Source organism: Pelophylax lessonae (assembly GCF_965119305.1).
Source record: "Pelophylax lessonae genome assembly, chromosome: 10".
NCBI lineage: Eukaryota > Metazoa > Chordata > Amphibia > Anura > Ranidae > Pelophylax > Pelophylax lessonae.
Genome location: NC_138777.1, coordinates 68,795,305 through 68,822,997, shown reverse-complemented (window position 1 = coordinate 68,822,997; position 27,693 = coordinate 68,795,305). Strand labels below are relative to the sequence as shown.

At 47.4% G+C, this 27,693-nt stretch overlaps 1 protein-coding gene across 2 annotated transcripts in view; it reads left to right on the top strand.

Moving 5' to 3' along the window:
* The first annotated feature begins 12,443 nt into the window (after positions 1–12,443).
* The window catches only part of PTDSS2 (phosphatidylserine synthase 2), a 167,191-nt gene continuing 151,941 nt past the window's right edge, over positions 12,444–27,693 (top strand). The window contains exon 1 of one of the 2 annotated variants that reach the window (XM_082270392.1): positions 12,444–12,726. In XM_082270392.1, the coding sequence (XP_082126518.1) occupies positions 12,551–12,726 (176 nt within the window). In that variant the 5' untranslated portion in view covers positions 12,444–12,550. The remainder of the gene's footprint in view (positions 12,727–27,693) is intronic. The other variant, XM_082270393.1, reaches the window with a different exon arrangement.

The window sequence follows — 27,693 nt, the reverse complement described above, 5'->3', positions numbered from 1 at the left end:
GGTGTCACCCTTGGGTGCTGGTGGCGTTTTGTTGGTCTTTGCTGGCGGGGGAGGTGAACAGTTTAGGATAAGGGTATGGTTGGGACTCATCGTTGCTATGGGTCCCTATGGTGCATTCCATTTAATGTCAGTTTAAATGGAATTCAAAATGGTGGCACTGCGGGGAGTGGTTTGTCTCCGAGCCGGTGACGCGGCTGGAGGCCTATCAGGGCACAGGTCCCGCAGTGCAGGATTTGGAATTATTTGGAGGAGCCTCAAAGACCAACAGGCCTAATGACTGATTGTTTTATGTTTGTAAGGAATGTTTTTTCTCCTTATGTTAATTTTAAGGTAAAAGGGTTAATAAAATGGCTGCTGTGGCCAATTAACTCCAAGCACGGTGTGGTCTCAATTATTTAGGTAAAGGGAAAGGTTTATGGCATGGGGGTGGAGCCTTTGGCTTTAAGCAGCCTAAGAGTTTGGGGGTGACATCTATTCTACATTGGTCATGTTTACCTCAACCCCTTCACTGCTTAAAGTGACAAAGTTTCATTGAAAACAAAGAACCAACAAACATTTCATACTTAGCTGCTCTGTGCAGTGGTTTTGCACAGAGAAGCCCCGATCCTCCGCTTTTCGGGTCCCTGGTGTCCCTGGCTCCTCCTTTTCAGTGCTGCCAATAGCAAGCCACTTGCTCCCGAGCCCTGCTCTATGCGTCCACAATACATGCAGAGACGTGGCTCGGTCCCACCCCCTGTTCTCTCCTTATTGGCTCAATGGCTGTGATTGACAGTTACAGGAGCCAATGGCTCCCGCTGCTGTCTCAGGCAATAAGGAGAAACCCAGGAGATGCTCAGCTCATTGCTGGATTGAGAGGGAGCTCAGGTAAGGATTGTGGGGGCTGGGGGGGCCAATGTACACTGAAGGTTTTTAGTCTTCATGCATAGAATGCATGAAGGTAAAAAACCTTGAGCCTTTAAAACCATTTTTTTAAAATTAATCTTTATTTAGTTTTAACAAGAACACAGATAAAAATGAGACAACAACGTCAAAGGTGTGGGGGGGTGTGGGGGGGGGGTGTTAGCCAAACAGTGCCACAACTCAGGGGGTACAAAAGTGAAATGTGGTATAGAACACAAAGAGAAAGGAGCAGTAAATGTCAACACAGTGCAATGCAAAAGCCAACACTTGACAGAGGGCAGGCTGCCGGAGGCCATGAGCTACAATCAGCCATTAAAATCCTCAAGTTTCCAGGAGGCGCGGGACTTAGCCCAGGGGAGCCCCAGGCCGAGGCGCAGCGCAGGTGGAGGGGGGCCAACGGCCTCCATCAGACCTCCCCCAACGCGGCGCCCGACCCGTTGCCCCCCCGGCACATCCGACCATCCAAAAGAAGGGGGGTATACAACAACATGTCAGGACCCCACGGGAGAACAGCACAACCCCTAGGCCAGCCCAGTGGCCTAAAGGGGCCAGAGGAGAGGAAGAAACAACATAGCCAGCTCCGGCAGACCGCCCAACTCATTCGCCAAGCCTCCCACCAGAGGTAGATTGGGCTGTATGTGGGGGAAGAAAACAAATGGTGAAGGACAAAGAGAAGGGGGAAGCAGAGAAAGGAAAGAGAAAAAAAAGGAAAAAAGGGGGAGAAAAGGAGAATGAGGAGGTAGGGGAAATGCCTAGGGAAAGAAGAAAAAGAAGGAATGTCGCACCTGCCAGAATCCGGAGCTCCACCTGCATCACGCCTGCACGTGGTCCTCCCGTCCATCTGAAAGCCAAAGACACCCTACGGAAAAAGGCCTAAGGGTTGGGCAGGGGGAGAGCTGCCATGGACGGGTTAGCCAACACTAACAGGGCATGATCAAGGCTCGAGGGGATCGCGGCTGGGTCACCTGAGTAATCGAGCCACGGTCTCCACCTCGAGTCATTGCGCTCCCTTGTCCCTCTGCATCTAGCCACCCAGTCCTCTGTGTCTCTTATGTTATCAACCATCCGCCGCCACTCCGACCTACCCGGAACCTGCGGCGGCTTCTAATAAATCGGGATCAATCTCCTAGCAGCATTATGGAGGTGAGGCAGTAAGCTACGTCTATAGCGGCTGAGTGGCATACAGGGCACGTGCAGGAGAAAGTGGAGGGGGCTGAAGGGCACATCCAGGTCTAGGAGGGACTTGACCTGCTCCTGGATGTCGCGCCAAAAGGGGGCAATTACTGGGCATTCCCACCACAGGTGAAGTAGGGTACCCGTATCGCCACAGTTCCGCCAACATGCAGAGGAAGCCGAGGGATAAATGCGGAACAAGTCTGCTGGTACCCGGTACCAACGCGTCAGGAGCTTGTAATTTGTTTCTTGCATCTTAGAGTCAACCGAGCTTGAGTGGGTTAGTTGGTAAAGAGAAGAAAGCTGGGCGTCGGAAAGCTGTATTCCCAGATCCCGCTCCCACAGCCGAACACATACGGGCGCAGAAGCGGAGGAGGCAGCACCCAACAATTGATATAACTCAGAAACCATACGAGAGATGGGGGTGTCCTGTATGAACAGACATTCAAAAGGCTTAAGAGTGGTCTGGGAGCGGTTTAAAACCACTTTAAGTGACAAGGCACCAAGACTTCGTAAGTGCTGAAGTGCTAAAATAAAAGTCTGAAAATATAAAACTATACTTTAGTTTCCCCCCCCCCAAAAAAAAAAAAACAGTGACTTACTGAAGCCTATCATTTAGAAATGAAGAAGGAAATTACTTTGACAAAGAATAATTAAAAAGAAAAGTATGGCCGAAGCTTTTTGGCAATACTTGTGTTCTGTGTCAGTAAAAAAACCTTTTACCTTTACAACCACTTTAAAGTGGAATTCCAGGATAAACGTAATCTTAAAAAAAGCTCCCTTCCCCCCTCCTAACGCTTATGCTGACTGACCTGTGCACACTGAGGCTCCTTTCACACAGGCGGTGCACCCGATGGAGTCCGTTTTGCTCAGCGGGGATCGATCCACCGATCCCTGCAGGGCAGGTGGATGACAGCTCTGTCTCCGCTCTGTGTGCAGAGACAGAGCTGTCAGATCCCCACTCTCCTCTATGGGAGATCGGATGAGAACTGAACGCCTGTCCGTTTTCATCCGATCTGATCCGATCCTCCAGATGGATGGAAAATAGCATTTTTATCAATCTGTATTTCACAGACCGGATCGGATCAGATAGCAGCGGGTGTCAGCAGAGATGTCTCCGCTGACATCCGCTGCTCCATAGGGCTGCATAGAGCAGGGATCCTCAAACTACGGCCCTCCAGCTGTTGCAGAACTACACATCCCATGAGGCATTGAAAAACTCTGATATTCACAGACAGGACTAGGGCATGATGGGAATTGTAGTTCCTGAACAACTGGAGGCCCATAGTTTGAAGACCCCTGGCATAGAGCATCCGGTCCGCCTGAAAAACTGACAAGCGGACTGAATCAGAAAGCCCTTGTGAAAGGGGCCTTACCTAATTTCAGCCCACTCCTGTCCACTCACGTGATCCAGCTCTCTTGAGTTAATGATGTCTTGTTAGAAGCATTGATTTTAAGTTGGAGTGCTGCCTTAATACCAGTCTTGTGTTAAGGCCATTTTGACACTAGTGCGACTTGTCCTGCAATTTTGGACTGCAAAGTCGCATGACAAGTTGTACTCCATGATTCCCAATGACTGCCGTTCATATCTGTACGACTCGCAACAAATTCAAATTAGTCCCTGCACTACTTTGGGACAATTTTAATGCGTTTTGAGGTCCAAAGACATTGGCATTGCTTCAAGTCCAGTCAAAATCGCACCAAAATCATGGCAGCAAAAAACACTGCAAAATTGCAGTAAAATCGTGCCACTTTTAGGTAGCACAAGTGTAAAAGGGGCCTAAATGGCAGCCTCAGCCCCCCTCTGGGGGCACTAGTGAGCATTTTCGTGGTAAGCATCACCCACAAACAGCCAACATTAGTAATGTTGCTGAAGGTTTACAAATTTCATAAAGGATGACTCTTATGTCCTGCCAATATAGATCTTGGATTTAAGCGTGTGTGCACACTTAGTGGCATCTCTAGAGACAAAGGTCACTCTATGCTGAAAAGTGTGATGTTTGCAGTTTTTGTGCTTATGCAATGTTAAAAGGTCAGTGCACACTGAATGTAAGTATTCGATATTGGTAGATGTTGATAAGAGATTAATCTTCCTGATGAGTCCATAGGAGTCATAAGAAGCCTGCTTTAACCACTTAGTGAAATACCATTTTGAACTGATCTTTTAAAAAAAAGAGCTACATTTGGAACAAATGTGAATTTAATGTGGCAGATTTTGACATTTATGATCAGTTTAAAGTTTAAATTGTTTAGTAAAGGTAGGGTAGGGGTATGGATGAAGTGATGGGACCTCGCTGAGAGGCTCAGCTAGGTGCTGGTCCAGGGTTGTGGGTGGATCCCAACCATATTGTCACAATCCTGCCCCAGCCTGGACTGGCTCTGTGACGTCACCAAAAGAATACCACCAAAAGAAAGCTCTGTTTGTGGGGAAAAAAAGGACGTAAATTTCGTTTGGGTATGGCGTTGCATGACCGCGCAATTGTCAGTTAACCACTTTACCCCCGCTCACTGTGCCTCTACTGCGGCACAGTGGCTCGTTATCGTCCAGCAACGTAGACCTACGTCGCTGGACTCCTCCCCCTGTAGGCGGCGCTCGCGCGCCGCCGGAGGCGTGCTCCTACTGTTTTCATTCACAGCGGGAGTCGGGCCAGGGGAGGAGCGGCGGCGATCGCCGCTGCTCTTCCCCGATCGTCGGGGAATCTAGTTTGGAGATCCGCCCGCCTGTGTAAACAGAGCGGGCGGATCTCCTAAGCGACAGGGAGTGACAGATCGGAGTGTTCAGCATAGCTGAACATGCGATCTGTCCCTGACTCACTCAGTCACCCCCCCCCACCCACATGTCAGTAAGCACTAGGCATACATTAACCCCCTCCCTCTCCAATAAAATTAACCCCTTCCCTGCCAGTGTCATTTTTACAGTAACAGAGCATATATATAGCACTGATTACTGCAGTAATGTCACTGGTACCCCCAAAAGTGTCAAAAATGTCAGTCAAGGGTCCGATCTGTCCGCCGCAATGTCGCAGTCCCGCAAAAAAAGTCGCAGATCGCCGCCATTACTCGTTAAAAAAAAAAAACACCAAAAATGACAGAAATCTTTCCCTTAGTTAGTAAACGCAATAACTTTTGCGCAAACCAATCAAAATACGCTTATAGCGATTTTTTTACCAAACATAGGTAGCAGAAAACAAATTGGCCAAAAATGTAAAAAAAATTAGATTTTTACATATTTTTTGGGGGGAATTTCATATAAAAAAATGTAAAAAATATTGTTATTTTTTCAAAATAAATGCTCTTTTTTTGTTTATAGCGCAAAAAGTAAAAATCACACAGGTGATCAAATACCACCAAAAGAAAGCTCTGTTTGTGGGAAAAAAAGGACGTAAATTTAGTTTGGGTACGTCGCACAGCGCAGAATCGCAAAAAGTGGCCTGGACGTAAGACAGCAAAATCCTCCGGTGGTAAAGTGGTTAAAGTCGCACAGTGCCAAATTGCAAAAAGTGGCCTGGACGTAAAGCAGGAAAATCCTCCGGTCCTAAAGTGGTTAAGTAAACCAAAAGAAGAACCCCCTGCACTCAAAGGAATGCAGCGGCAATCAAAGATCACAATTCTTCAGCTACTCCACTATCAGCAAAGCTTTACAGCCCCTAAGGGCTGGGGAATCCCAGGAGCCACGCTGGAAAAACAAAAACAGAGGGCGCACCAGCCTTGCGCATTACCTTTGCAATCGTTTTATTAAAAGGATACAACAGATGTATATTTACGAACACCATAGATTGATAAGAACATCAGTATCCACAGTGTCCCAGACAACCTGGTATTCAGGAAGCGATACTGCTGTCTTCTGAATACTTTTTTTTTTTTTGAACAGCCGACTAGCCGAGTAGAATTTTTTAAAATGGGAACACCAGAATAGGAATGCTAAGTTTGGCTCACGGTCACGGCACAGCCCTATTCACTTCAATGGGTTGCATTTGGCAGCAGTACTGCCCAGCAAGCACGACATGTGGATCATTTTTGCCACACCAGGATGCAAAGCATTGCAGCTGCGGCATGTATAACCCTTTCTGTCTGCCTTTGCCGTGTTTCAATTGTCTATTTTACTGTCCCCCCATCTGCAATTTTAAAGTAGAGTTCTGGTCTAAACCTAACTATTGTTAAAAGTGCTCCCCCCCCCCCCTAACACCTACGCTCACTAACCTGCCTAACACAGTGGAGTCGATTACGTGACTGGAGCAGAGTGGGCTGAAAATAGGTTAATATATACATTTTCTCTCACAGGCTAGTAAGCATAGGTGTAAGGAAAGGGGGTGGAGCATTTTACAGCCAGTGAGCCAATGAGGAGAGAGTGGGGGGAGGGCAGCCACGACTCTATGTTTATTACGGATACATAGAGCAGCGGCTCAGGAGCAAGCACGCAGTGATGCCCCCAGGGGCAACCAGCTTTCACTGGGGGCACTGCTTGAGTGGGAGGAGCCAGGAGCACCAGCGAGGGACCCAAAAAGAAGAATTATTGGAGCTGCTCTGCGCAAAAATTACTGCACAGAGAAGGTAAGTATAACATGTTCGTTATTTTAAAAAAAAAAAAAAAAAACTAAGCTTCTGGGACACATCAGAGGTCCCAGAAGTTTGCCCCGCCATTCAGGAGGTGCAGCATGCGCAGTGCAGGATCAGGTGAGTGTGTGTTTATTAAAAGTCTACATGTAGGGGGGGGGGGGGGCTGTGATATGATGGGGAGTCTGTGATGTGGACATGTTCCCATTGATAAGTGACATTGGGGTGTTGTGGCCTCACATTGGGGGTGTTGTGCCCTCACATTGGGGGTGTTGTGGCCTCACATTGGGGGTGTTGTGCCCTCACATTGGGGGTGTTGTGCCCTTACATTGGGGTGTTGTGGCCTCACATTGGGGGTGTTGTGCCCTTACATTGGGGGTGTTGTGGCCTCACATTGGGGGTGTTGTTCTCTCACATTGGGGGTGTTGTGCCCTTACATTGGGGGTGCAGTGGCCTCACATTGGGGGTGTTGTGCCCTTACATTGGGGGTGTTGTGGCCTCGCATTAGGGTGTTGTGGCCTCACATTGGGGGTGTTGTGCCCTCACATTGGGGTGTTGTGCCCTCACATTGGGGGTGTTGTTCCCTCACATTGGGGGTGTTGTGGCCTCACATTGGGGGTGTTATGCCCTCACATTGGGGGTGTTGTACCCTCACATTGGGGTGTTGTTCCCTCACATTGGGGGTGATGTGCCCTCACATTGGGGGTGTTGTTCCCTCACATTGGGGGTGTTGTGCCCTTACATTGGGGTGTTGTGGCCTCACATTGGGGGTGTTGTGCCCTTACATTGGGGGTGTTGTGGCCTCACATTGGAGTGTTGTTCCCTCACATTGGTGTGTTGTGCGCTCACATTGGGGTGTTGTGCCCTCATATTTAGGGTGTTGTGCCCTTACATTGGTATGTTGCGCCCTCACATTCGGGGTGTTGTGCTTCACATTGGTGTGTTGTGCCCTCACATTGATATGTTGTGCCCTCATATTGGGGGTATTGTGCCCTCACATTGGTATGTTGTGCCCTGACATTGGGGGTATTGTGCCCTCATATTGGGGTGTTGTGCCCTCACATTGGGGGTGTTGTGCCCTCACATTGGTATGTTGTGCCCTCACATTGGGGTGTTGTGGCCTCACATTGGGGGTGTTGTGCCCTCACATTGGTATGTTGTGCCCTCACATTGGGGTATTGTGCCCTCACATTGGGGGTAATGTGCTCTCACATTGGGGTTGTTGTGCCCTCACATTGGTATGTTGTGCCCTCATATTGGGGGTAATGTGTGCTCACATTGGGGGTAATGTGCCCTCACATTGGTATGTTGTGCCCTCACATTGGTATGTTGTGTTCTCACATTGGGGTGTTGTGCCCTCACATTGGAGGCAGTGGCGACCGGTGCGTTGGGGGCGCAGGGGCGCCGCCCCCCCCCTATCCATGCGTCCGGGGCCAGAAGCATGGAGTTCAATGGGGCTTTTTTTTTTTTTTTTTAATCACCTGATTAGAGCCAGAGGCTCTAATAGGCTTCAGCAAAGGGTGGACCCGGGTCGCAGAGCAGTGCACCCCGAGCCCACCCATTGTGTGACAATAGCTAATGAAAATTCGCTATTGTCACACGGATCCTCCTCCTGGCCATTCAGGAAGCGGGTTCCTCACATTGGGGTGTTGTGCCCTCACATTGGGGGTGTTGTGCCCTCACATTGGGGGTGTTATGCCCTCACATTGGGGGTGTTGTACCCTCACATTGGGGTGTTGTTCCCTCACATTGGGGGTGTTGTGCCCTCACATTGGGGGTGTTGTTCCCTCACATTGGGGGTGTTGTCACCTCACATTGGGGTGTTGTTCCCTCACATTGGGGGTGTTGTGCCCTCACATTGGGGGTGTTGTTCCCTCACATTGGGGGTGTTGTCACCTCACATTAGGGTGTTGTGGCCTCACATTGGGGGTGTTGTGCCCTCTCATTGGGGGTGTTGTTCCTTCACATTGGGGGTGTTGTTCCCTCACATTGGGGTGTCGTACCCTCACATTGGGGGTAATGTGCCCTCACATTGGGGTGTTGTGTACCCTCAGATTGGAGTGTTGTGCTCTCACATTTGAGTGTTGTTCCCTCACATTGGTGTGTTGTGCGCTCACATTGGGGTGTTGTGCCCTCACATTGGTATGTTGTGCCCTCATATTAAGGGTGTTGTGCCCTTACATTGGTATGTTGCGCCCTCACATTCGGGGTGTTGTGCTTCACATTGGTGTGTTGTGCCCTCACATTGATATGTTGTGCCCTCATATTGGGGGTATTGTGCCCTCACATTGGTATGTTGTGCCCTGACATTGGGGGTATTGTGCCCTCATATTGGGGTGTTGTGCCCTCACATTGGGGGTTTGTGCCCTCACATTGGTATGTTGTGCCCTCACATTGGGGTGTTGTGGCCTCACATTGGGGGTGTTGTGCCCTCACTTTGGTATGTTGTGCCCTCACATTGGGGTATTGTGCCCTCACATTGGGGGTAATGTGCTCTCACATTGGGGTTGTTGTGCCCTCACATTGGTATGTTGTGCCCTCACATTGGTATGTTGTGTTCTCACATTGGGGTGTTGTGCCTTCACATTGGAGGCAGTGGCGACCGGTGCGTTGGGGGCGCAGGGGCGCCGCCCCCCCTATCCATGCGTCCGGGGCCGGACGCATGGAGTTCAATGGGGCTTTTTTTAATTTTTTTTAATCACCTGATTAGAGCCAGAGGCTCTAATAGGCTTCAGCAAAGGGTGGACCCGGGTCGCAGAGCAGTGCACCCCGAGCCCACCCATTGTGTGACAATAGCTAATGAAAATTCGCTATTGTCACACGGATCCTCCTCCTGGCCATTCAGGAAGCGGGTTCTCCCGCTTCCTGATTGGCCGAAAGGAAAACCCCATGCCATTGGCCGAGGAGGAGGCGGGAGGACTGAGGACTCGAGGAGACGCGGGGGGACTGAGTAGAATCCGCCGCTGCCTGAGGTAAGTTCACTGGTCTCGCGGGTGGGGGGGGGCATGCTTACCCTGGTCACTCTGCATTGAAAGGGGGCACGAAGATCTCTGCATTGAATGGGGGCACGCAGGCATCTCTGCATTGAAAGGGGCCACACTGGCATCTCTGCATTGAAAGGGGGCACGCTGGTATCTCTGCATTTAAAGGGGGCACACTGCATCTCTGCATTGAAAGGGGGCACGCTGGCATCTCTGCATTGAAGGGGGGCACGTTGGCATCTCTGCTTTGAAGGGGGCACGCTGGTATCTCTGCATTGAAAGGGGGCACGCTGGCATCTCTGCATTGAAGGGGGCACGCTGGTATCTCTGCATTGAAAGGGGGCACGCTGGCATCTCTGCATTGAAAGGGGGCATGCTGGCATCTCTGCATTGAAAGGGGGCATGCTGGCATCTCTGCATTGAAGGGGGCACGCTGGCATCTCTGCATTGAAAGGGGGGCATGATGGCATCTCTGCATTGAAGGGGGCACGCTGGCATCTCTGCATTGAAGAGGGCATGCTGGTATCTCTTCATTGAAAGGGATAACGCTGGCATCTCTGCATTGAAGGGGGCACGCTGGCATCTCTGCATTGAAGGGTGCACGCTGGCATCTCTGCATTGAAAGGGGGGCATGATGGCATCTCTGCATTGAAGGGGGCACGCTGGCATCTCTGCATTGAAAGGGGACACGCTGGCATCTCTGCATTGAAGCGGGCACGCTGGCATCCCTGCATTGAAAGGGGGCACGCTGATCTCTGTGCATTGAAAGGGGGCACGTTGGTCTCTGTGCATTGAAAGGGGGAACGCTGGTCTCTGTGCATTGAAAGGGGGCATGCTGGTCTCTGTGCATTGAAAGGGGGCACGCTGGTCTCTGTGCATTGAAAGGGGGCACGCTGGCATCTCTGCATTGAAAGGGGGCACGATGATCACTGCATTGAAAGGGGGCATGCGGGTATATCTCTGCATTGAAATGGGGCACGCTGGCATCTCTGCATTGAAAGGGGGCACGCTGGTCTCTCTGCATTGAAAGGGGACACGCTGGTCACTGCATTGAAAAGGGACACGCTGATCTCTGTGCATTGAAAGGGGCACGCTGGCATGTCTGCATTGAAAGGGGGCATAATGATCTCTGCATTGAAAGGGGGCACGCTGGTATCTCTGCATTGAAAGGGGGCACGATGGTCTCTGTGCATTGAAAGGGGGCACGCTGGTGTCTGTGCATTGAAAGGGGGCACACTCTACCTTGATTAATGAAGGCCCCTTTCACACTTTTGTGACCTCAAAGTCACGCAATTTTTTACAGCGTTTTTTGCCGCAAAGCAATGCCTATTACATTTTTCTGTTTGCGCCCCCCCAAAAATTTTGAGCACCAGCTGCCACTGATTGGGGGTAATGTGCTCTCACATTGGAGTGTTGTGCCCTCACATTGTGGGTGTTGTGCCCTCACATTAGGGGGTGTTGTGCTATCACATTGGGGGTGTTGTGCCCTCACATTGGGGGTGTTGTTCCCTCACATTGGGGGGTGTTGTGCCCACACATTGGGGGTGTTGTTCCCTCACATTGGGGGGTGTTGTTCCCTCACATTGGGGGGTGTTGTGCCCTCACATTGGGGGTGTTGTTCCCTCACATTGGGGGTGTTGTGCCCACACATTGGGGTGTTGTGGCCTCACATTGGAGGTGTTGTGCCCTCACATTGGGGGGTGTTGTGCCCTCACATTGGGGGTGTTGTGCCCTCACATTGGGGGTGTTGTTCCCTCACATTGGGGGGTGTTGTGCCCACACATTGGGGGTGTTGTTCCCTCACATTGGAGGTGTTGTGCCCTCACATCGGGGGGTGTTGTGCCCTCACATTGAGGGTGTTGTTCCCTCACATTGGGGGGTGTTGTTCCCTCACATTGGGGGGTGTTGTGCCCACACATTGGGGTGTTGTGGCCTCACATTGGAGGTGTTGTGCCCTCACATTGGGGGGTGTTGTGCCCTCACATTGGGGGTGTTGTGCCCTCACATTGGGGGTGTTGTTCCCTCACATTGGGGGGTGTTGTGCCCACACATTGGGGGTGTTGTTCCCTCACATTGGAGGTGTTGTGCCCTCACATCGGGGGGTGTTGTGCCCTCACATTGAGGGTGTTGTTCCCTCACATTGGGGGGTGTTGTGCCCTCACATTGGGGGTGTTGTGCCCTCACAATGGGGGTGTTGTTCCCTCACATTGGGGGGTGTTGTACTCTCACATTGGGGGGTGTTGTGCCCTCACATTGGGGGTGTTGTGCCCTCACAATGGGGGTGTTGTTCCCTCACATTGGGGGGTGTTGTGCCCTCACATTGGGGGTGTTGTTCCCTCACATTGGGGGGTGTTGTGCCCTCACATTGGGGGTGTTGTTCCCTCACAATGGGGGTGTTGTTCCCTCACATTGGGGGGTGTTGTACTCTCACATTGGGGGGTGTTGTGCCCTCACATTGGGGGTGTTGCAGTGTTGAGGAGACATTGAAAAGCCGAGCACTGATGTGATGACACTGTCAGGTGACCTGTACGGCTGGGTGTGGTCACTGTCTATAACTAGGAGGAGTCAGAGCCCCCTGCGCCCCTCACAGAGCACTGGACAGACTTCCTTATGTCACTTGTTGTTGTCGCCCTCCCTCACGCCACCATCCGCTCTCACAGAACTGCACCGATAGCAGACTGAATTCAGCACCGCGGACAGCGCATGCGTGGCAACCTCAGCCTCGCCTGGCGTGATCCCCAGTCTCCTCCCCATGGCAACGGCTGAGCCGCCTCGTCCAGCCGACTGTCAGAGCGCACGACGTCACCGGATCACGTGGCCAACCTGACCCACGTGGTCAGTGAAAGCGTGCGCCTTGCGCTCCGCCCCCTCCTCCCCGGTCAGTAGTGGGAGAGTTCGGATCGGTGGCGGTGTACATGAAGCCGGCGGAGAGCTGCTGAACCATGCTACGCCATGAGAGCAGGAAGGGGGCCCGGAAGTCCTCCCTGGACGGACAGAGCTGGGAGGAAGCGGAGAACCGGGCCAGGCTGTTCACCAGTAAGCCCCAGCACAGAGGGGAGAGCTCCCGGAGAAGCACCGAGTCTGAGGTCTATGATGATGGGACCAACACTTTCTTCTGGTGAGCAGCTGCTGTAGTACTACAAGTCCCAGCATGAGGGAGCCGGGGCTGACTACACATGCAGCTGTAGTCCCTAGCAACCAGTCAGGTGTCTCCCTCCACTCAGAGTGGTTGCCAGGGCTCCAGCGCCCCTCCCTCCTCCTCCTCTGTATCTGGGAGGAAAGACCTCACATGGGGCCCATGCTGTATGCTCAACCAATCATCTGCCAGGGATAAAAAACAATGGCCAGCTGGATTTGTGTACGTCGTTCCTGTTGGTCCCAGCCCCAGGGATGCCGAGCACATAAACATGTACACTTGGCTGATGAGAGTGTGCATGTTTATATGGCCAGTATCTGATGGGTACAGGAACATGCATGATTTTCCTATGTATGTTTAGATGGGGGTATCTGATAAACAAAACATGTATGCTTGACCTATAAGGATATACACGTATGGAGGAATCTGATAAGAGCATTAACATGTACACATGGTCTATAGGAGTATGCATGTTTATATGGCAGGTATCTGATGGGTACAGGCATATACACACTTTGTCTATCATTGTATGATTATCTGGGGGTATCTGATAAACAAATAAAACATGTATGCTTGACCTATAAGGATATACATGTTTATATCATATGGAGGAATCTGATGAGAGCATAAACATGTACACATGGTCTATAAGAGTATGCATGTTTATATGGCAGTTATCTGATGGGTTCAGGAATATACACACTTTGCCTATCATTGTATGATTAGCTGGGGGTATCTGATGAGCGCATAAACATGTATGATTGGCCTGTAAATGTGTGTTTATACGGAGTTAGCGAATGAGGGCATAAACATGCACACTTGTGCCTGTAAGCCCCCGTTCACATAGGGGCGACGCTACTTCGGTCGCGGTGCGAGCAGCGCGCTAAGACCTCGGAGCGGCCGCCACTGACTTCATAACATTGAAGTCTGACGGTCGCCCCAAAGAAGCTCCGGACCCTTTTTCTAAGTCGGAGCGACTTATGTCGCTCCTATTAGAACAGGTCCGCAGCTTCCCTACGGGAGGCGACCAGGTCGCCTTAGTGTGAACGGGGGCTTAAAGAATGAACGTTTATATGGAGTTATCTAGTGAGCATACAAACATGCACACTTGGCCAATAAGTGTATACTTGTTTATATAGAGGTATCTGATTAAAGTGTAAACATGTATGGGTGGCCTATAACAGTATGCATGTTTATATAGGGATATCTGATGAGCACAAAAACATACACACTTAGCCGATAAGGGAATGCATGTTTTTATGGATGTTACTAATGGGACTATAAACATGCACACTTGGCCAATAAGGGAATGCATTTTTATATGGAGGTTACTAATGAGAGCATAAACATGCACAGTTTACCAAAAAAGGTATGCATGTTATATGGAGTTACTAATGAGGCTATAAACAAGCACACTTGGCCAATAAGGGTATGCATGGTTATATTGAGATTAATGATGAGGGCATAAACATGCACACTTTGCCAACAAAGGTATGCATGTTATATGGAGTTACTAATGAGGCTTTAAACATGCGCAATTGTCCAATAAGTGTATGCATGTTTATATGGAGGTTACTGATGATAGCATAAACATGCGCAATTGGCCAATAAGGGCGTGCATTTTTATATGGAGGTTACTGATGAGAGCATAAACATGCACAGTTGGCCAATAAGGGTGTGCATTTTTATATGGAGGTTACTGATGAGAGCATAAACATGCACAGTTTGCCAACAAAGTTATGCATGTTATATGGAGTTACTAATGAGGCTATAAACAAGCACACTTGGCCAATAAGGGTATGCATGTTTATATGGAGGTTACTGAGGAAAGTATAAACATGCACGCTTTGGCAACAAGGTTATGCATGTTTTTTTTTTAGAGGTATTACAGATGAGAGTATAAATGTGCAGTTGACCAGAAAAGGAATGCATGTTTATCTGAGGAGAGCATAAGCTTACACATGTTTATATGAAGGGATCTTGTGAGCACACCTGACCTAGAATGGTATGCTTGTTTATACTCTTGCCTACTTAATCGGAGCCAATTTTTAATTTGTTGATTGGGTTGGGCATGCATGATTCATCCGCTGCCTAGCATCCATGACTGACTTTTGTATGTAGAAGTTTGACAGCTCATGAGCCACATCCATATATAGGTGATGTTTATGATATTTACGCATTAAGATGGGGGGGTGGAAAAGTTTTAGTGTGTATATTATTCCTGAGGCTCCAGCTTGGTTTCTCATTGTAGATGATGTGGAGTATTGTAGTGTGTTAGCCATTGATTGTTGCTGAATCCTCCCCATTACTGGCTGACTTAGGTTATAGGAGATGACGCTGCACAGAGAAGCGCAGGATCTAGCGGGGGAATGCCGACAACTTCTGTGACTTTGGGGGAGGGGAGGTGCGAGGGCCACATGAAATGGCCTGGTGGGCCGCATTCGGCTCCTAGGCTTTGTATTTGACGGATGTGCCCTAGAGTAACCCCGTTTTTTGGAAGTTCCCTATTCCCTGGGACAGTACTTGGTTTTTATTATCTACATGCTGAATATGTTTCCTTTAGTGCTGCAGTTCTGTGAGCTTACGAAGCTGATATGAGTAGTTAAACAGAAGATTTTCATGTTTTTAACATTTTAGATCTAGTTGGAGGTCCTTTCAATCATCATTGTACATAACAAGCTTGGTGACACTTGCGAAGTGTCATTTGGCCTGTGAGCTGGCAACTATACCAAGTTCCAGTTATTGCTGTCCTCTGGTCAAGGTCAGGGTTTAACTTGCATAGTCCAGTGCTAGTCAGACATTAGCTGAATTCCGGGATATTTGTTCAAGCGGAGTTCCACCCAATTTTGTGTTTATTAAAAGTCAGCAGCTACAAAAAGTGTTGCTGCTGTTTAATAAAGACACATTCACCTGTCCCATGGTCCAGCAATGGGGCCGGGGGGAGCCTCAGTTCTCCCCGCGACGCTGGCATCTCTAGTGTGGGCACCCGGCTATGACAGCTTGAGGCTTTACAGCTGGGTGTGCACTGTGCGAGTCGCGCTGCGTGTCCTGAGTGGACGGGCAATTTTCTGGGACCTGTGACGTGTCCCAGAAGATTGCAGGGAGGGAGGGGGAGAGGAGAACTTCTGCCTATGCGGACGTGGAAGGGGGGTACCTGTCAAATCTAGGTACCCACTACCCCCCCAAAAAATGACACGCCAAGTGGGCATGTCAGGGGGTTAGGAGGCCTTAAAGTTCCATTTTTGGGTGGAACTCGGCTTTAATTTGTTCTATTCTGTTAGATATGCACAGTACAAACATACCTTTTTATCATGAAACTTTCTAGATCAGAATAAAAATTCCTTTTTGCAGTCATCATAGCTTTCATTGGGAGAGTGCAGCTATGGCTGGGCACCTTGAGGAGGTATCAGGCAAACCGTGACATAATTTCCACTTGCTTTCCAGAGCTGCTGGGACAAACTACATTTACAGTTATTCAATGAGAATTGTCATTGTGAATGGGCATTAATGTGGATGGGAATGTGGGTGCGTACATTCACACCTTGAGGGTGGGACAGGCAAGGAGTCTCCTGTCAATCAAAGGAAGCAATGTTAGCGGGCAGGTCAGACCGAGAGATACACCTGGATCCTCCTACTACAGTAAGTCCGCAGCTATAGTTACTACTACTATTTGTACATGAACTACACAGGAGATGTTACAGGACTGGGGGAAGCGGGCATAGTGGGTGCTGGCATTACAGAACTGGCAATGACCTTTTATTACGCAGGATTCCACTTGGCATCTCTGTGTGGGTAAGTGGCTGCATTTAAAGAGGATTTTAGTTTTCAGGTTTAGCAAAATATAAACACTGTAGCTGCTGACTCTTTTTAGACCCCATTCACACTAGCGCGACTTGTCAGGCGACTTGGTCGCCTGACAAGTCGCGGTGGGTCGCCTGCCAGGACCTGTTCTAATAGGAGCGACACAAGTCGCTCCGACTTAGAAAAAGGGTCCTGTACTACTTTGGGGCGACCTGGAGGCGACCTGCACTGACTTCAATGATATGAAGTCCGTGCATGTCGCGCCGACGTCGGGGTGCACGCTGTGCACCGTGACTTCACAGGTCGCCCCAGCAAGTCGCGTCGCCCCTGTCTGAACGGGGTCTTAAAAAAATAGGACACTTACCTGTTCATGGATCCAGAGCCGTCCTCACCTGGGCTGGTTCGTCACTGGTCTTGGGGTCCCCAGCACTGGCATGCGTACTAAGGGAGGCAGGCTGTGATTTCTTGTGACTTCCCACTGCGCATGTTTGAACGGCGCTGCGCTCTGTGAATTGTCCCGCAGCCTTCTGAGACCTGTAACTTTTCCTGGAAGGTTTTTGAGGGGGCGGACTTCCGCTCTGATCTCCTAGGCCAGGGATACTCAAACTTTGGCCCTCCAGCTGTTGCGGAACTACAAGTCCAATGATGCATTGTAAAATTCTGACATTCACAGATATGACTAGGCATGATGGGCATTGCAGTTCCTGAACAACTGGAGGGCCATCGTTTTTTGAAGACCCCTGACCTAGACGGTTGGAGGGGAAATTGGTGCTAAAAATAGTACTCGCTCCCTCCCTAAAAAAAAAAAAAACCCTCAAAGTGGGAGAGGAGGGGGAAAGATGTGAAAGCAGTTTCCCTTTTATGGTGAAATTCCACTTTAATCTTTAATGACATGATGATATTGATTAAAGGTAAAATCTGAACTATCCAAATATGTGATCTAATTTCTTCCATGAGTTTTGAATTAAAGAGGGACTTCACCTTACCCTAGCCAAAATGTAATTTTAAGTCCCTAATGCTTGTCCCTGTAATAAAGAAAAACTACTAACTTTTTAACCTAACTTTAAGCCTTTTAACTGTTGTGGATCATGTGTTTCCTGTCCGATGGGAGAAGCTTATCTCTCGGGTAGCTGTTCTAGAATATGAATTGGGGGGGGGGGGGGGGACTTGCTAGTCCATGGAGTCCATGGAGTGCTTGGAGGCAAGGTCCTCCTTGTGTGTAAAAAGTATTAGTGCGCAGGATCTTTAAAGTGAATAAGCTGCAACCTTAGAACCAAAGGTGATAAAGAATAATAAAGAAAAAAATCAGGTGCGCTAAATTCACGTGTCACACGTCAAGAGGTGTATGACACTATACTAAGTATCTACCACACTCCTGTTGTGTGGTAGGAGTGTGGTAGATACTTAGTATAGTGTCATACACCTCTTGACGTGTGACACATGTGAATTTAGCGCACCTGATTTTTTTCTTTAAGGTCCTCCTTGTGCCCACTGCTACTGCGCTGTCATTTTTAAATGAGAAGTGGCATGTGCATGCTATGGATCTCTGGGACCTGGAAGACACTAGCCACTTGTCTGCACATGATTGAGGTCTTGCAAGCTGCCTCATGGGATGTGACGTCTATATCCCAGGAAAAAGTGGGTGGCCAGATATGTCGTGCTAGGTGAGGATTCTGAAAGTAAAACTATAGAAAATGTATTAAAAATGTATTCATGTGTTTAAAGGGGAGGGGATGGTTAAATAAGGAAGTGCCGGTTCACAATTGTGCGATTTTACTGCGACTGCGTTGCGTTATGAAAAGTCTAAATTCGCATCTATTCCCAAAATACATTGTATTCGCGACGGTCGTTCACATCTATGCATTGCGATTCAGATGCGAATATAATGCGATGATGAAAAGGGTCTTGTGCGAGTTTGCTGCGTTGCGAATTTAGTCTCCATAGACATCAATGTAAATCGGTCTTGACTCGCATTATCAGTTCAGATATGTGCGAATTCTTACTTTTTGTTTTAGTTTTCCCCTCAGCTCCACCCCTCCTGAGCTTAATTAACATAATCAACGCAATCAATTTTCATTACAATCGCGCTGGAACTATTGAAAAGTGCAAGGTAAACTCGCACTGCAAATTCGCATTGCAATCGCATACGTTCGCAATCGCACAAGTGTGAACCGGCACTAAGGGCCATGGTTTTTTGTGTGGTTTGATATGGTTATAGAGCAAGGTTTCTCGACCAGGGTTCCTCCTGAGGTGCTAGGGGTTCCTTGAGAAATGGGCAATTTCTGCCTCTCAGACAAGTTTCCAATGACACCATTGTTCCTTTTAGTTATCTGTAAGGGGGTCATTCTTCCCAATGATGACAAGAGTAAGGAGCATTCTTCCCACTGACTGTCACACTAATGTGTCATGAGTTGTAGATCATTTTTAGCAGGGGTTCCCCGAGACCAGAAACTTATTTTAAGAGTTCCTCTGTGTTGAAAAGGTTGATAAAAGCTGTGATAGAGCATGGAGTATCCTAGGATCACACCAGTGTACTGACACCTTTTATGCATTCCCCATAGCAAAAAATGCTGACTGAGAGCTTGCTTTAACAAGACACATGTGACTGCTTTTATTCCGGAACAGTGTTTTTCAACTGTAATCCTTTGGGACAGCAAGCAGAACCCGATGTTTGTATGATAACACATGTATTCAGCACTGTATGTCTTCAGTATAATGGCTGTATGTGATTTTGTTGGTCACAGTAAATGAATAGGGGTCACCATAAGATGTACTTTTTGAGATTTTTGACCTCCAGTGGTTCCTAAGGTCTGTGGTTTGAATCCCTGCGGTGGAAGATCTTGCATTATTGTGTGATTAAGTCTTTATTCAGTGTTCAGTCGTCTTTAATTTGTCTCCAGAGATTCGGTACAATCATCGGGCAGCTGTGGTTCCCGGGGGTTTTATTAATTGTCAACAAAATGCTCCAAAGCACTTATGTGCAAGAACAAATGTTCTGGATGATGTTTATCATAAGCAGTGTGAGCTCTGGAATAGAACTTCCATCACTGACTGATATGTTTTAGTAAGAGCCCATCCTGAAAATTCGATTTTCATCCTCAGCCGGTCCCTTTGGCCAAATTCTGTGCAGTTATAGATTGGGCTGTCTGTAAATGTTAAGAGGAGTTCATCAACTATAAAGCCCCGTACACACGTACTGATCGTCGGCCGTCTTTTGTCCAGGGCTGTCGTCTGTTGAAAACTGCAAAAGACTGCACACAAATTTTGTCGGCCAACAACAGCCGACTGCAGAAGTGATGTCATGTGATGGTTACCTTTCCTTGTCTTTTTTTCTTTTCTGAGCATGCCCAGTCTTGCTAATCTGCTGTCTGTCGGCCGAAATCTGTACTGACTGGCGAACAATCGGCCGTTCTGGTGACGGCCAACAAAAATTTTAATGCCTGCACACCCGATTCTGTTCGGCCGAAAATGCGCTGTCGGCTGTCGGAAGCATCATACTAACAAGCCTACAATCGGCCGAATATTTACGGCCGACAATCGGTACGTGTGTACGGGGCTTGACTCACATTTTTATGATTGCTGAAAGCAATGGTTACTGGTAGCATCCCCATTTTCATTCTGTTAATTGTATATGGTAAGTTACTTTGCCAACAATAATAAAAAATGATAAATGCACATATTTGTGCAGGTAAAAAAATGTGCGTTCTTTTATTTTTTTTTCTGGAGCCTAAGAAGCATTGCACTTGCCATGTCAGGCTCCTGCAGAATCTCAGTATAACTGTCTGCCCATACCTCCTGTACGGACAGACAGTTACTGGACATCAGGAAGATCAATGAACTATGAGAGCGCTCCCCAGCGCCCCCACAGTTCATTGGGAACTGCAAGTCATCTGCAGCAGTGGAGGCGGTAGTTGTAGTTCATTCATCCACACATCTCTGTGAATGAATGAATGGCACAGCTGTGTCAGTGTGTCCGTTCACACTGGGGCGATCCGACTTGCCGGAGCGACCTCACAGGTCGCGGCGCGCAGCTCGCACCGCAACCTCGGAGCGGCCGGCACGGACTTCATAACATTGAAGTCAATGCAGGTCGCCCCAAAGAAGCTCCGGACCCTTTTTCTAAGTCGGAGCGACTTGTGTCGCTCCTATTAGAACGGGTCCACAGCTTCTCTATGGCAGGCGACCTACGGCGACCTGTCAGGCGACCAGGTCGCCCCAGTGTGAACGGGGTCCGAAGCTCTGCATGTCCCAGCTCTTTTTAATTTGTAACATTGGAGGGGCGCAGGTAGGTGATCTTTGGTAACAGGTTAAACCTTAAATATGGGTGTAACTTGTTACCAAATGTAAACTTCTCCTTTAATCTAAATGCATTGCTGATGTTAGTTTAATAGAGAGGTGTAGAAGGTGGTAAGGGTGATCAGTTAAAGCAGAACTACAATGCATCTGAGCACCACTTACCAAAAAGCAATTTTTATATTTAAATACTCATTGTAAACTCCCCCATCTCTCTAATTTCCTATGCTTTATTTTACTAAGAAATCACTTTGAATAACATAATAAATCCCCCCCCCAGCATTTTTGGACATGACCATCTTGAGTAAGGACTAATGATTTGTATAGCAGTAGTCCTCAACCCTGGCCTACAGGGCCCACTAACAGGCCACATTTGCAAGATAACTGAAATACATCCCAGGTGATATAATTTGCTGCTCAGTGATTGCAGTACTGTAGTCTGCATCTCCCCAAGGTAATACTTAAAATCTGGCCTGTTAGTGGGCCCTGAGGACCGGAGTTGAGGACCACTGTTGTATAGCATTTACTTCCTGGAATCTGTCTGTCCTTGGCTCAGGCATGCAAGCAGAAGGGTGTGCTTGGCTATGAAACCCCTCCGAAGACTCCTGGGATATATGACCTAATTTTCACAGGACTGGAAACTAGGAAGTAACTGAAGAAATGTAAAAAAATAAAGTTTGAAACAAGTATCTATAATATACCTTCTTATTTATTTGCTAATGCTAGCAGCATAAGGATTACTAATAGTCACTATTGATTAAGAGAGTGAAGTTCTGCTGTAAATCAGCTTGCATCATTTGCTTAAGCAAATATGCGGCCTCTCGGCGGGTGGGCCTTGGCACTGAGCAGCCACATATTTGCGTGCATTAGTTCTCCTGGCACAGTTATCGGAGACTAACGTAAAGCTCCCAATCATGTGACCATTATGGCAGTCATGACCATAAGCCCCGCCTCCTGGCATTTTAGACCCCTTAAAGGGCCGGCAGGTTAAAGTGAACCTCACCTGGTCCAAACAATTTCTATGATAGGCTGATAGCATTTCTGGATGTGGCCATCTTGATTAAAGGCAGATTATTAATGTAGCATTTACTTCCTTGAATCCATCTGTCCTTAGTTCAGGCATGCAAACACAGGTGTGCTTCGCAACAGTGATGAAGCCCATGTGGAGCATCTGTGAGGTCTCAACTCCTGCCCAAGTCAATGTTAAGTCTTACCTCTGTAATTGGTTCAAATGGCAGAACTTCAGTGAATACTAGAGAATCTGCTGTTAATGGGTAAAAGACCAGTTTAGAAACTGGAATGGGTGAGGATAAAGGTCAGGGTTAAGTGAAAACGCTGCCTTGCAGTGGAGCTGCTGGAACCCAGGGATTTTTTTTTGAAAGATGATCAGAGGTACTTGCAGAAACCAGGAGCCTGTACTTCAGCACTTTTCCCATAAAAAAAATGTTCTGGTTCACCATAGGAAAGCACAAACCTGTGCTAAAAGAGAACAGATTGGGCAACAACATGGCAAATGAGGTTTAATGTGGAGAAGTATAAGTTAGTGCACTTGGCGACTAAAAACAAACGCCCAATACACTTTGGAGGGGGGAACCAAAAAATGGAGAAAGATCTGGGAATCTTAGTGGAGGATAGACTTAGTAATAGCATGCAATGTCAAGCTGCAGCTGCCAAAGCCGGCAGAATATTAGCTTGCATAAGGAAGGGGATGTATTCCAGAGATAAATCTATAATCCTTCCACTTTATAAATCACTGGTCTGACCACATCTGGAGTATTCTGTCCAGTTCTGGTTGCCGGTACTCAGAAGGGATGTGTTGGAACTGGAGAGAGTCCAGAGGAGAGCAACTAAACTGATAATGGGATTTGAGGATCTTAATTATGAAGAGCGCTTACAAGTGCTTGATTTATTCTCCCTGGATAGGAGATGCCTGAGAGGGGACATGATAGCAATATACAAGTACCTCAATGGTGATCTCAGCATAGAAAAAAAAACAGTTCAGGCGCAACGAATGCATGAGGACACGAGGCCATACAATGCCATTAGAGGAGAAGAGATTTTACCTTAGGCTGCGCAGGGTTTTTTTTTTTTTAAAATAAGGGCTACAGGATTGTGGAACGCTCTACCTTATATGGTAGTAACTGCAGGGAGTATGGCTATTTTTAAAAGACTGTTAATTGTACATCTCAAGGATCATAAGTCAGGGGTATGAGAGATGATTGCGTCCACACACACCTACACAGGTTGAACTGGATGGACTATTGTCTTTATTCAACCTCAACTGCTATGTAACTATACATAAGCTGTCATTGCTAGTGCTGGCTGCGTTTCCTGGATAACCTATTTTATGTAATGACCGTTGGCTACGGTTAGCCTTGTAAAGAGACAAGTCAGATAAATCAGGCTTCACCTTTATTTTAGTTACATAGTTTGTGAGGTTGGAAAAAGACCTCAGTCTATCCAGTTCAACCTATGATGTGTGTGTGAGGAGGGGAGAGGTGGAGAACTGTCTCTGCAGTATTCATGTGTTCTAATAAAGCGTGAGGTTGCAGCACAAAAATAGAATACTTCAGTTAACCCCTGACTTGTAAGCACACACACACCTAGAAGGGGAATCCCAACAGACAATAAGTGTCGGTTCACACTGATCCGACTCGAAGTCGCCCCGACTTCGGGCGACTAATGAAGTCGCCCATGCAGCGTGACTTCAGCGCAGCTTGCAACGACTTTTCATAATGGAAGTCAATGCAAGTCGCTCTGATTAGAACGGTTCCATTGCCCAGCATTGGAAGCTACTTGTCAGGCGACCAAGTCGCCTGACAAGTCAGATCAGTGTGAACCGGCACTAAGGCTTGGTTCACATCTGCGGCTCTGAGCCACGTTTGCATAGGCATGGCGCCAATTCATATAAAGAGGCTGCCGTGCCTGTGTTTCTGCAGCCTGAGGCAAATCGCATGGTGCTTTTGCACCATGCGTTTTTCCTCAAAAGAAAACCCCCTGCGGTTTTAGATGCGCAGGGGTGCGATCTAAGAATGGATGGCAGCTCTGCATGTTTGCAAGGGAGCAGCCCAGTTTGGGAATCCGCAATCACCTTTGCAAATGTGAATCTGGCCTAAAGTTGACAAGTGCCTAGGTGCACTGCAGAAAAACATCAGTGGAGTCTTAAAGGTATACCTTTCCGGGGGAAAAAAAGTATATATTTTGCAGGTAAAACCATGCATTCTTTTTTCTTTTTTTCAGAGGACCTTGCAGAGCATTACACCTGCGATCAGTTGATCATGGGTGCAGTGTCCGGCTCCTGTTTAAAAGCTGGAGGAAGTGTGAATGAACTACAAGGGTGCTCATCAGTGCCCTCACAGTCCATTGAAGACTACAAGCTGTATGCCACAGTGGTAGATGGGACTTGTAGTTTCTTCATTCACAGATTCCTGTGAATGGATGGCGTGGCTGCGCCGGTGGAGCCCCACACAGCTATGCAGATTTTAAAACATGACAGCAGCTGGGGGTTGTCTGTCCTTAATACAGGTTTAACGTGTGAAAGGTGAATCTATCCTTTTAAAGGAGTTGTAAAGTCAGGAAGGTTTTCAATCCTCATACATTCTATGCATTAGGATAAAAAAAAAAACCTCCTTTGTAGCAGCCCCACCAGCACCCATAATTCTTACCTGTGCCCCCTCTCTTTCCAGCAATGTCCAGGAGTCCCTAGGCCATCCTGGGACTCTCCCTCCTGATTGGTTGAGATACAGCCAAGGCGCCATGGCTCCTGTGACTATCAATCAAAGTCAGTGAGGGGGCGGGGCCGAACAGACACGCGGAGCTGCAGCTTGGCTCAGGTGCCCCCATAGTAAGCTGCTTGCTGTGGGGGCACTGGCTAGGAGGGAGGGGCCAGGAGCGAGGGACCCGAGAAGAGGAGCATCTGCATAGCTCTGTGCAAAACCAACTGCACAGAGAAGGTAAAGTATAAGGCCCCTTTCACACAGGGAGTCTGTTCAGATCCGCCTGTCAGTGTTTTTGGTGGATCTGAACGGATGCCTCATGCTTCCCTATGGGGCATCGGATGTCAGCGGAGACATTTCCGCTGACATCCGATCTGATCCGTCAAAACCGGACAGATGGAAACCCTATTTTCCATCCATCTGGCGGATCGGATTGGATGAGAACGGACAGACGGTCTGTTCCCATCCGATTGCCCCATAGAGAAGAATGGGGACCTGACAGCTGTGTCTTCGCACACAGCGCAGAGACACATCTGTCATCCGCCTGCTCAGAGGGGGATCGGCGGATCGATCCCCCGCTGAGAAAAACAGTCCGTCTGACTGACTACGTGTGTGAAAGGGGCCTAACATGTTTATTTTTTAATAATGAGACTTTATAATCACTTTAAATAGTAAAGTCACAACTTAGTAAAGCGGTTTTAAATGGGACTTTGTGACACCTCTTACATAATGCAGCAGAGCTGATTAAAAATGCATTTGGGAAGTTCAACTAATAGGTACAATATAAAATGAAATCTTTAGTGTGTTGAAAGAAAAGCATTAAATAGATTAATAAAATGATCGCCTGCATTGTGATTTAGTAGAAAGACCTTTTTATTCTGATGGGAACTTTAGTCTATATATATATATATATATTTAATAGACATTTCCCTGCTCCTCCCCTTTTTTTTTTTTTTCTTTTTTTTTTTTGTACCTAGATAGACTTTTTAAAATCCATGTAATACAAATCTCACTGCAATGTAGGAAGTTGGCGCTTGGTTTTCCTGCTTCCACTTCACCCTTCGTGGTTGGTTAGGAAGGTGGTGGGATTTGCACTAGCATGCTCTGGTTTGGCAATTGGGACATTTTAAACTTGCTTTTTCTTTTAATTCCAATCTAAATTTAGTAGGAGTCGGTGCATTGTTTGCTGACTCCGACTCCAGGTACCCAAAATTTCATAGGACTCCACAGCACTGGATAAATCGCACTGCACCCAAACGGCAGCACACCGGTGTGAACTCGCTCTTACACATTGTTGATCGGTTGGCAGGTGCTGAGGGGCAGATTCTCGAAACCTATCTGAGAATTTTTGGCTAATCTCAAGTTGCCTGGCTCATTGGCTCTCCTGCTCTTAATACTGGAATGTTTTAAACTTTGATCACTAAAGCTGAATGGTGCTGCCTTATTTTAAATGAGTGAAAGTTCATTGAATACATTTTTTGAAACCGTCTGAATAGTATTGCTTTTGTAGAAATATAATCATAATAAACACCTGCTTTTCATAAATTTTCTGTTTTGTATAAATATGCCAAGGTAAATACATTTAATTGGGTCTTTTTTTTATATTTCATTTTGAGTGTGAAAGTATGTAACAATACTGTTTGTCATTGATAAATAACATAGCTGGTGTTGATTCATGAGTAAATCTGACAACTTGCTGACATTCATTATACTGCTGTAGTTTGCCAATAAAAAAAAAAACTTTCCTTGGAGAGAAGTTGACTGACAGCATGGCAGACCTGGCTGGCAGAAATAACTGCGCAGATTGGTAGTCAGACCTGGCATTTCATAGCACACATTGTGGCGTCTACCTTTGTGTTGCATCATAATAGAGGCATATCAAACAGAAATGAGTGGCAGCACCATTAATATAGACATAAGGCTTGAAGTATTTGTAAAGGTAATGCCTCGTACACACGCATCGATTATTGGCCGGGAATTTTTGACCAACGTCCGATCGGCCGATTTTCGGCTTGTTAGTATGATGCTTTCGACAACCGACTGCGACTTTTCGGCCGAAAAAAAATCTGGTGTGCATGCTATAAAATTTTTGTTGGCCGTCAACAGAACGGCCGATTTTCCGTCAGTCAGTACAGATTTCGGCAGACAAAAATCTGATGAGCAAGACTGGGCATGCTCAGAGAAGAAAAAACACACGGAAAGTTAACCATCACATGACATCACTTCTGAAGTAGATTTTTGTTGGCCGAGAAAATTCGTGTGCAGTCTAGGCACATTCCAACCAACAAAACACAACTCTGGACAAAAGTCAGACGATCGGTCGGCCGATAATCGTTGCGTGTGTACAAGGCATAAGTGGCATTTTATGCATTAGTGTTAAAAATACCTGTGTGCAGCCCCCTCCCCCCTTCTTTATTTATTTTTTTTAAAGGGTAACTTTATTAAACTTTAATTTCCTTGTGTTAACAACAAACAAAGACAAAAGAAGAAGAAGAGAAAATGTGCCCAGCAAGGCACAGCACCGAGACGCAGCTTGTAACAATACAGAACAAAAATATCAGATAATCCATACATGGCCATACCATATGGTGCAACAGGGAAAAAAAGGAAGGTCCCCGCTCAGGGCATAACGTAGTAATATCACATGAAATGAAAAATGCACCAAATACACCGCAGCCAACGACAAAAAAGGGTTATGAACATAAAGATATATAACATACTTTGGAGCAACCATATCTTGGGAATCCAGCTAGGGAGACCAAACTTTAGTACATTTCTTGGGGCATTCTCACGCTTTGTAGGTTTGTTTATACTAGGGATGCACCGAAATGAAATTCTTGGCCGAAGCCGAATAATAATGAAATGCTTGGCCGAAAGCCGAATACCGAACGCGGTGTTTCGCATTTTTTCCATTTATTTTGCCAATTTTTAGGGGGCACGCTGATGGGCACATTTTATGTTAGGGGGCACGCTGATGGGCAAAACAAAACATTTAAATCAGCGTTGCTCTTAACATAAAATATGCCCATTAGCGTGCCCCTTAAAATAAAATATGCTCATCAGAGTGCCCCTTAACATAAAATATGCTCATCAGAGTGCCCCTTAACATAAAATATGCTCATCAGCATGTCCCTTAGCA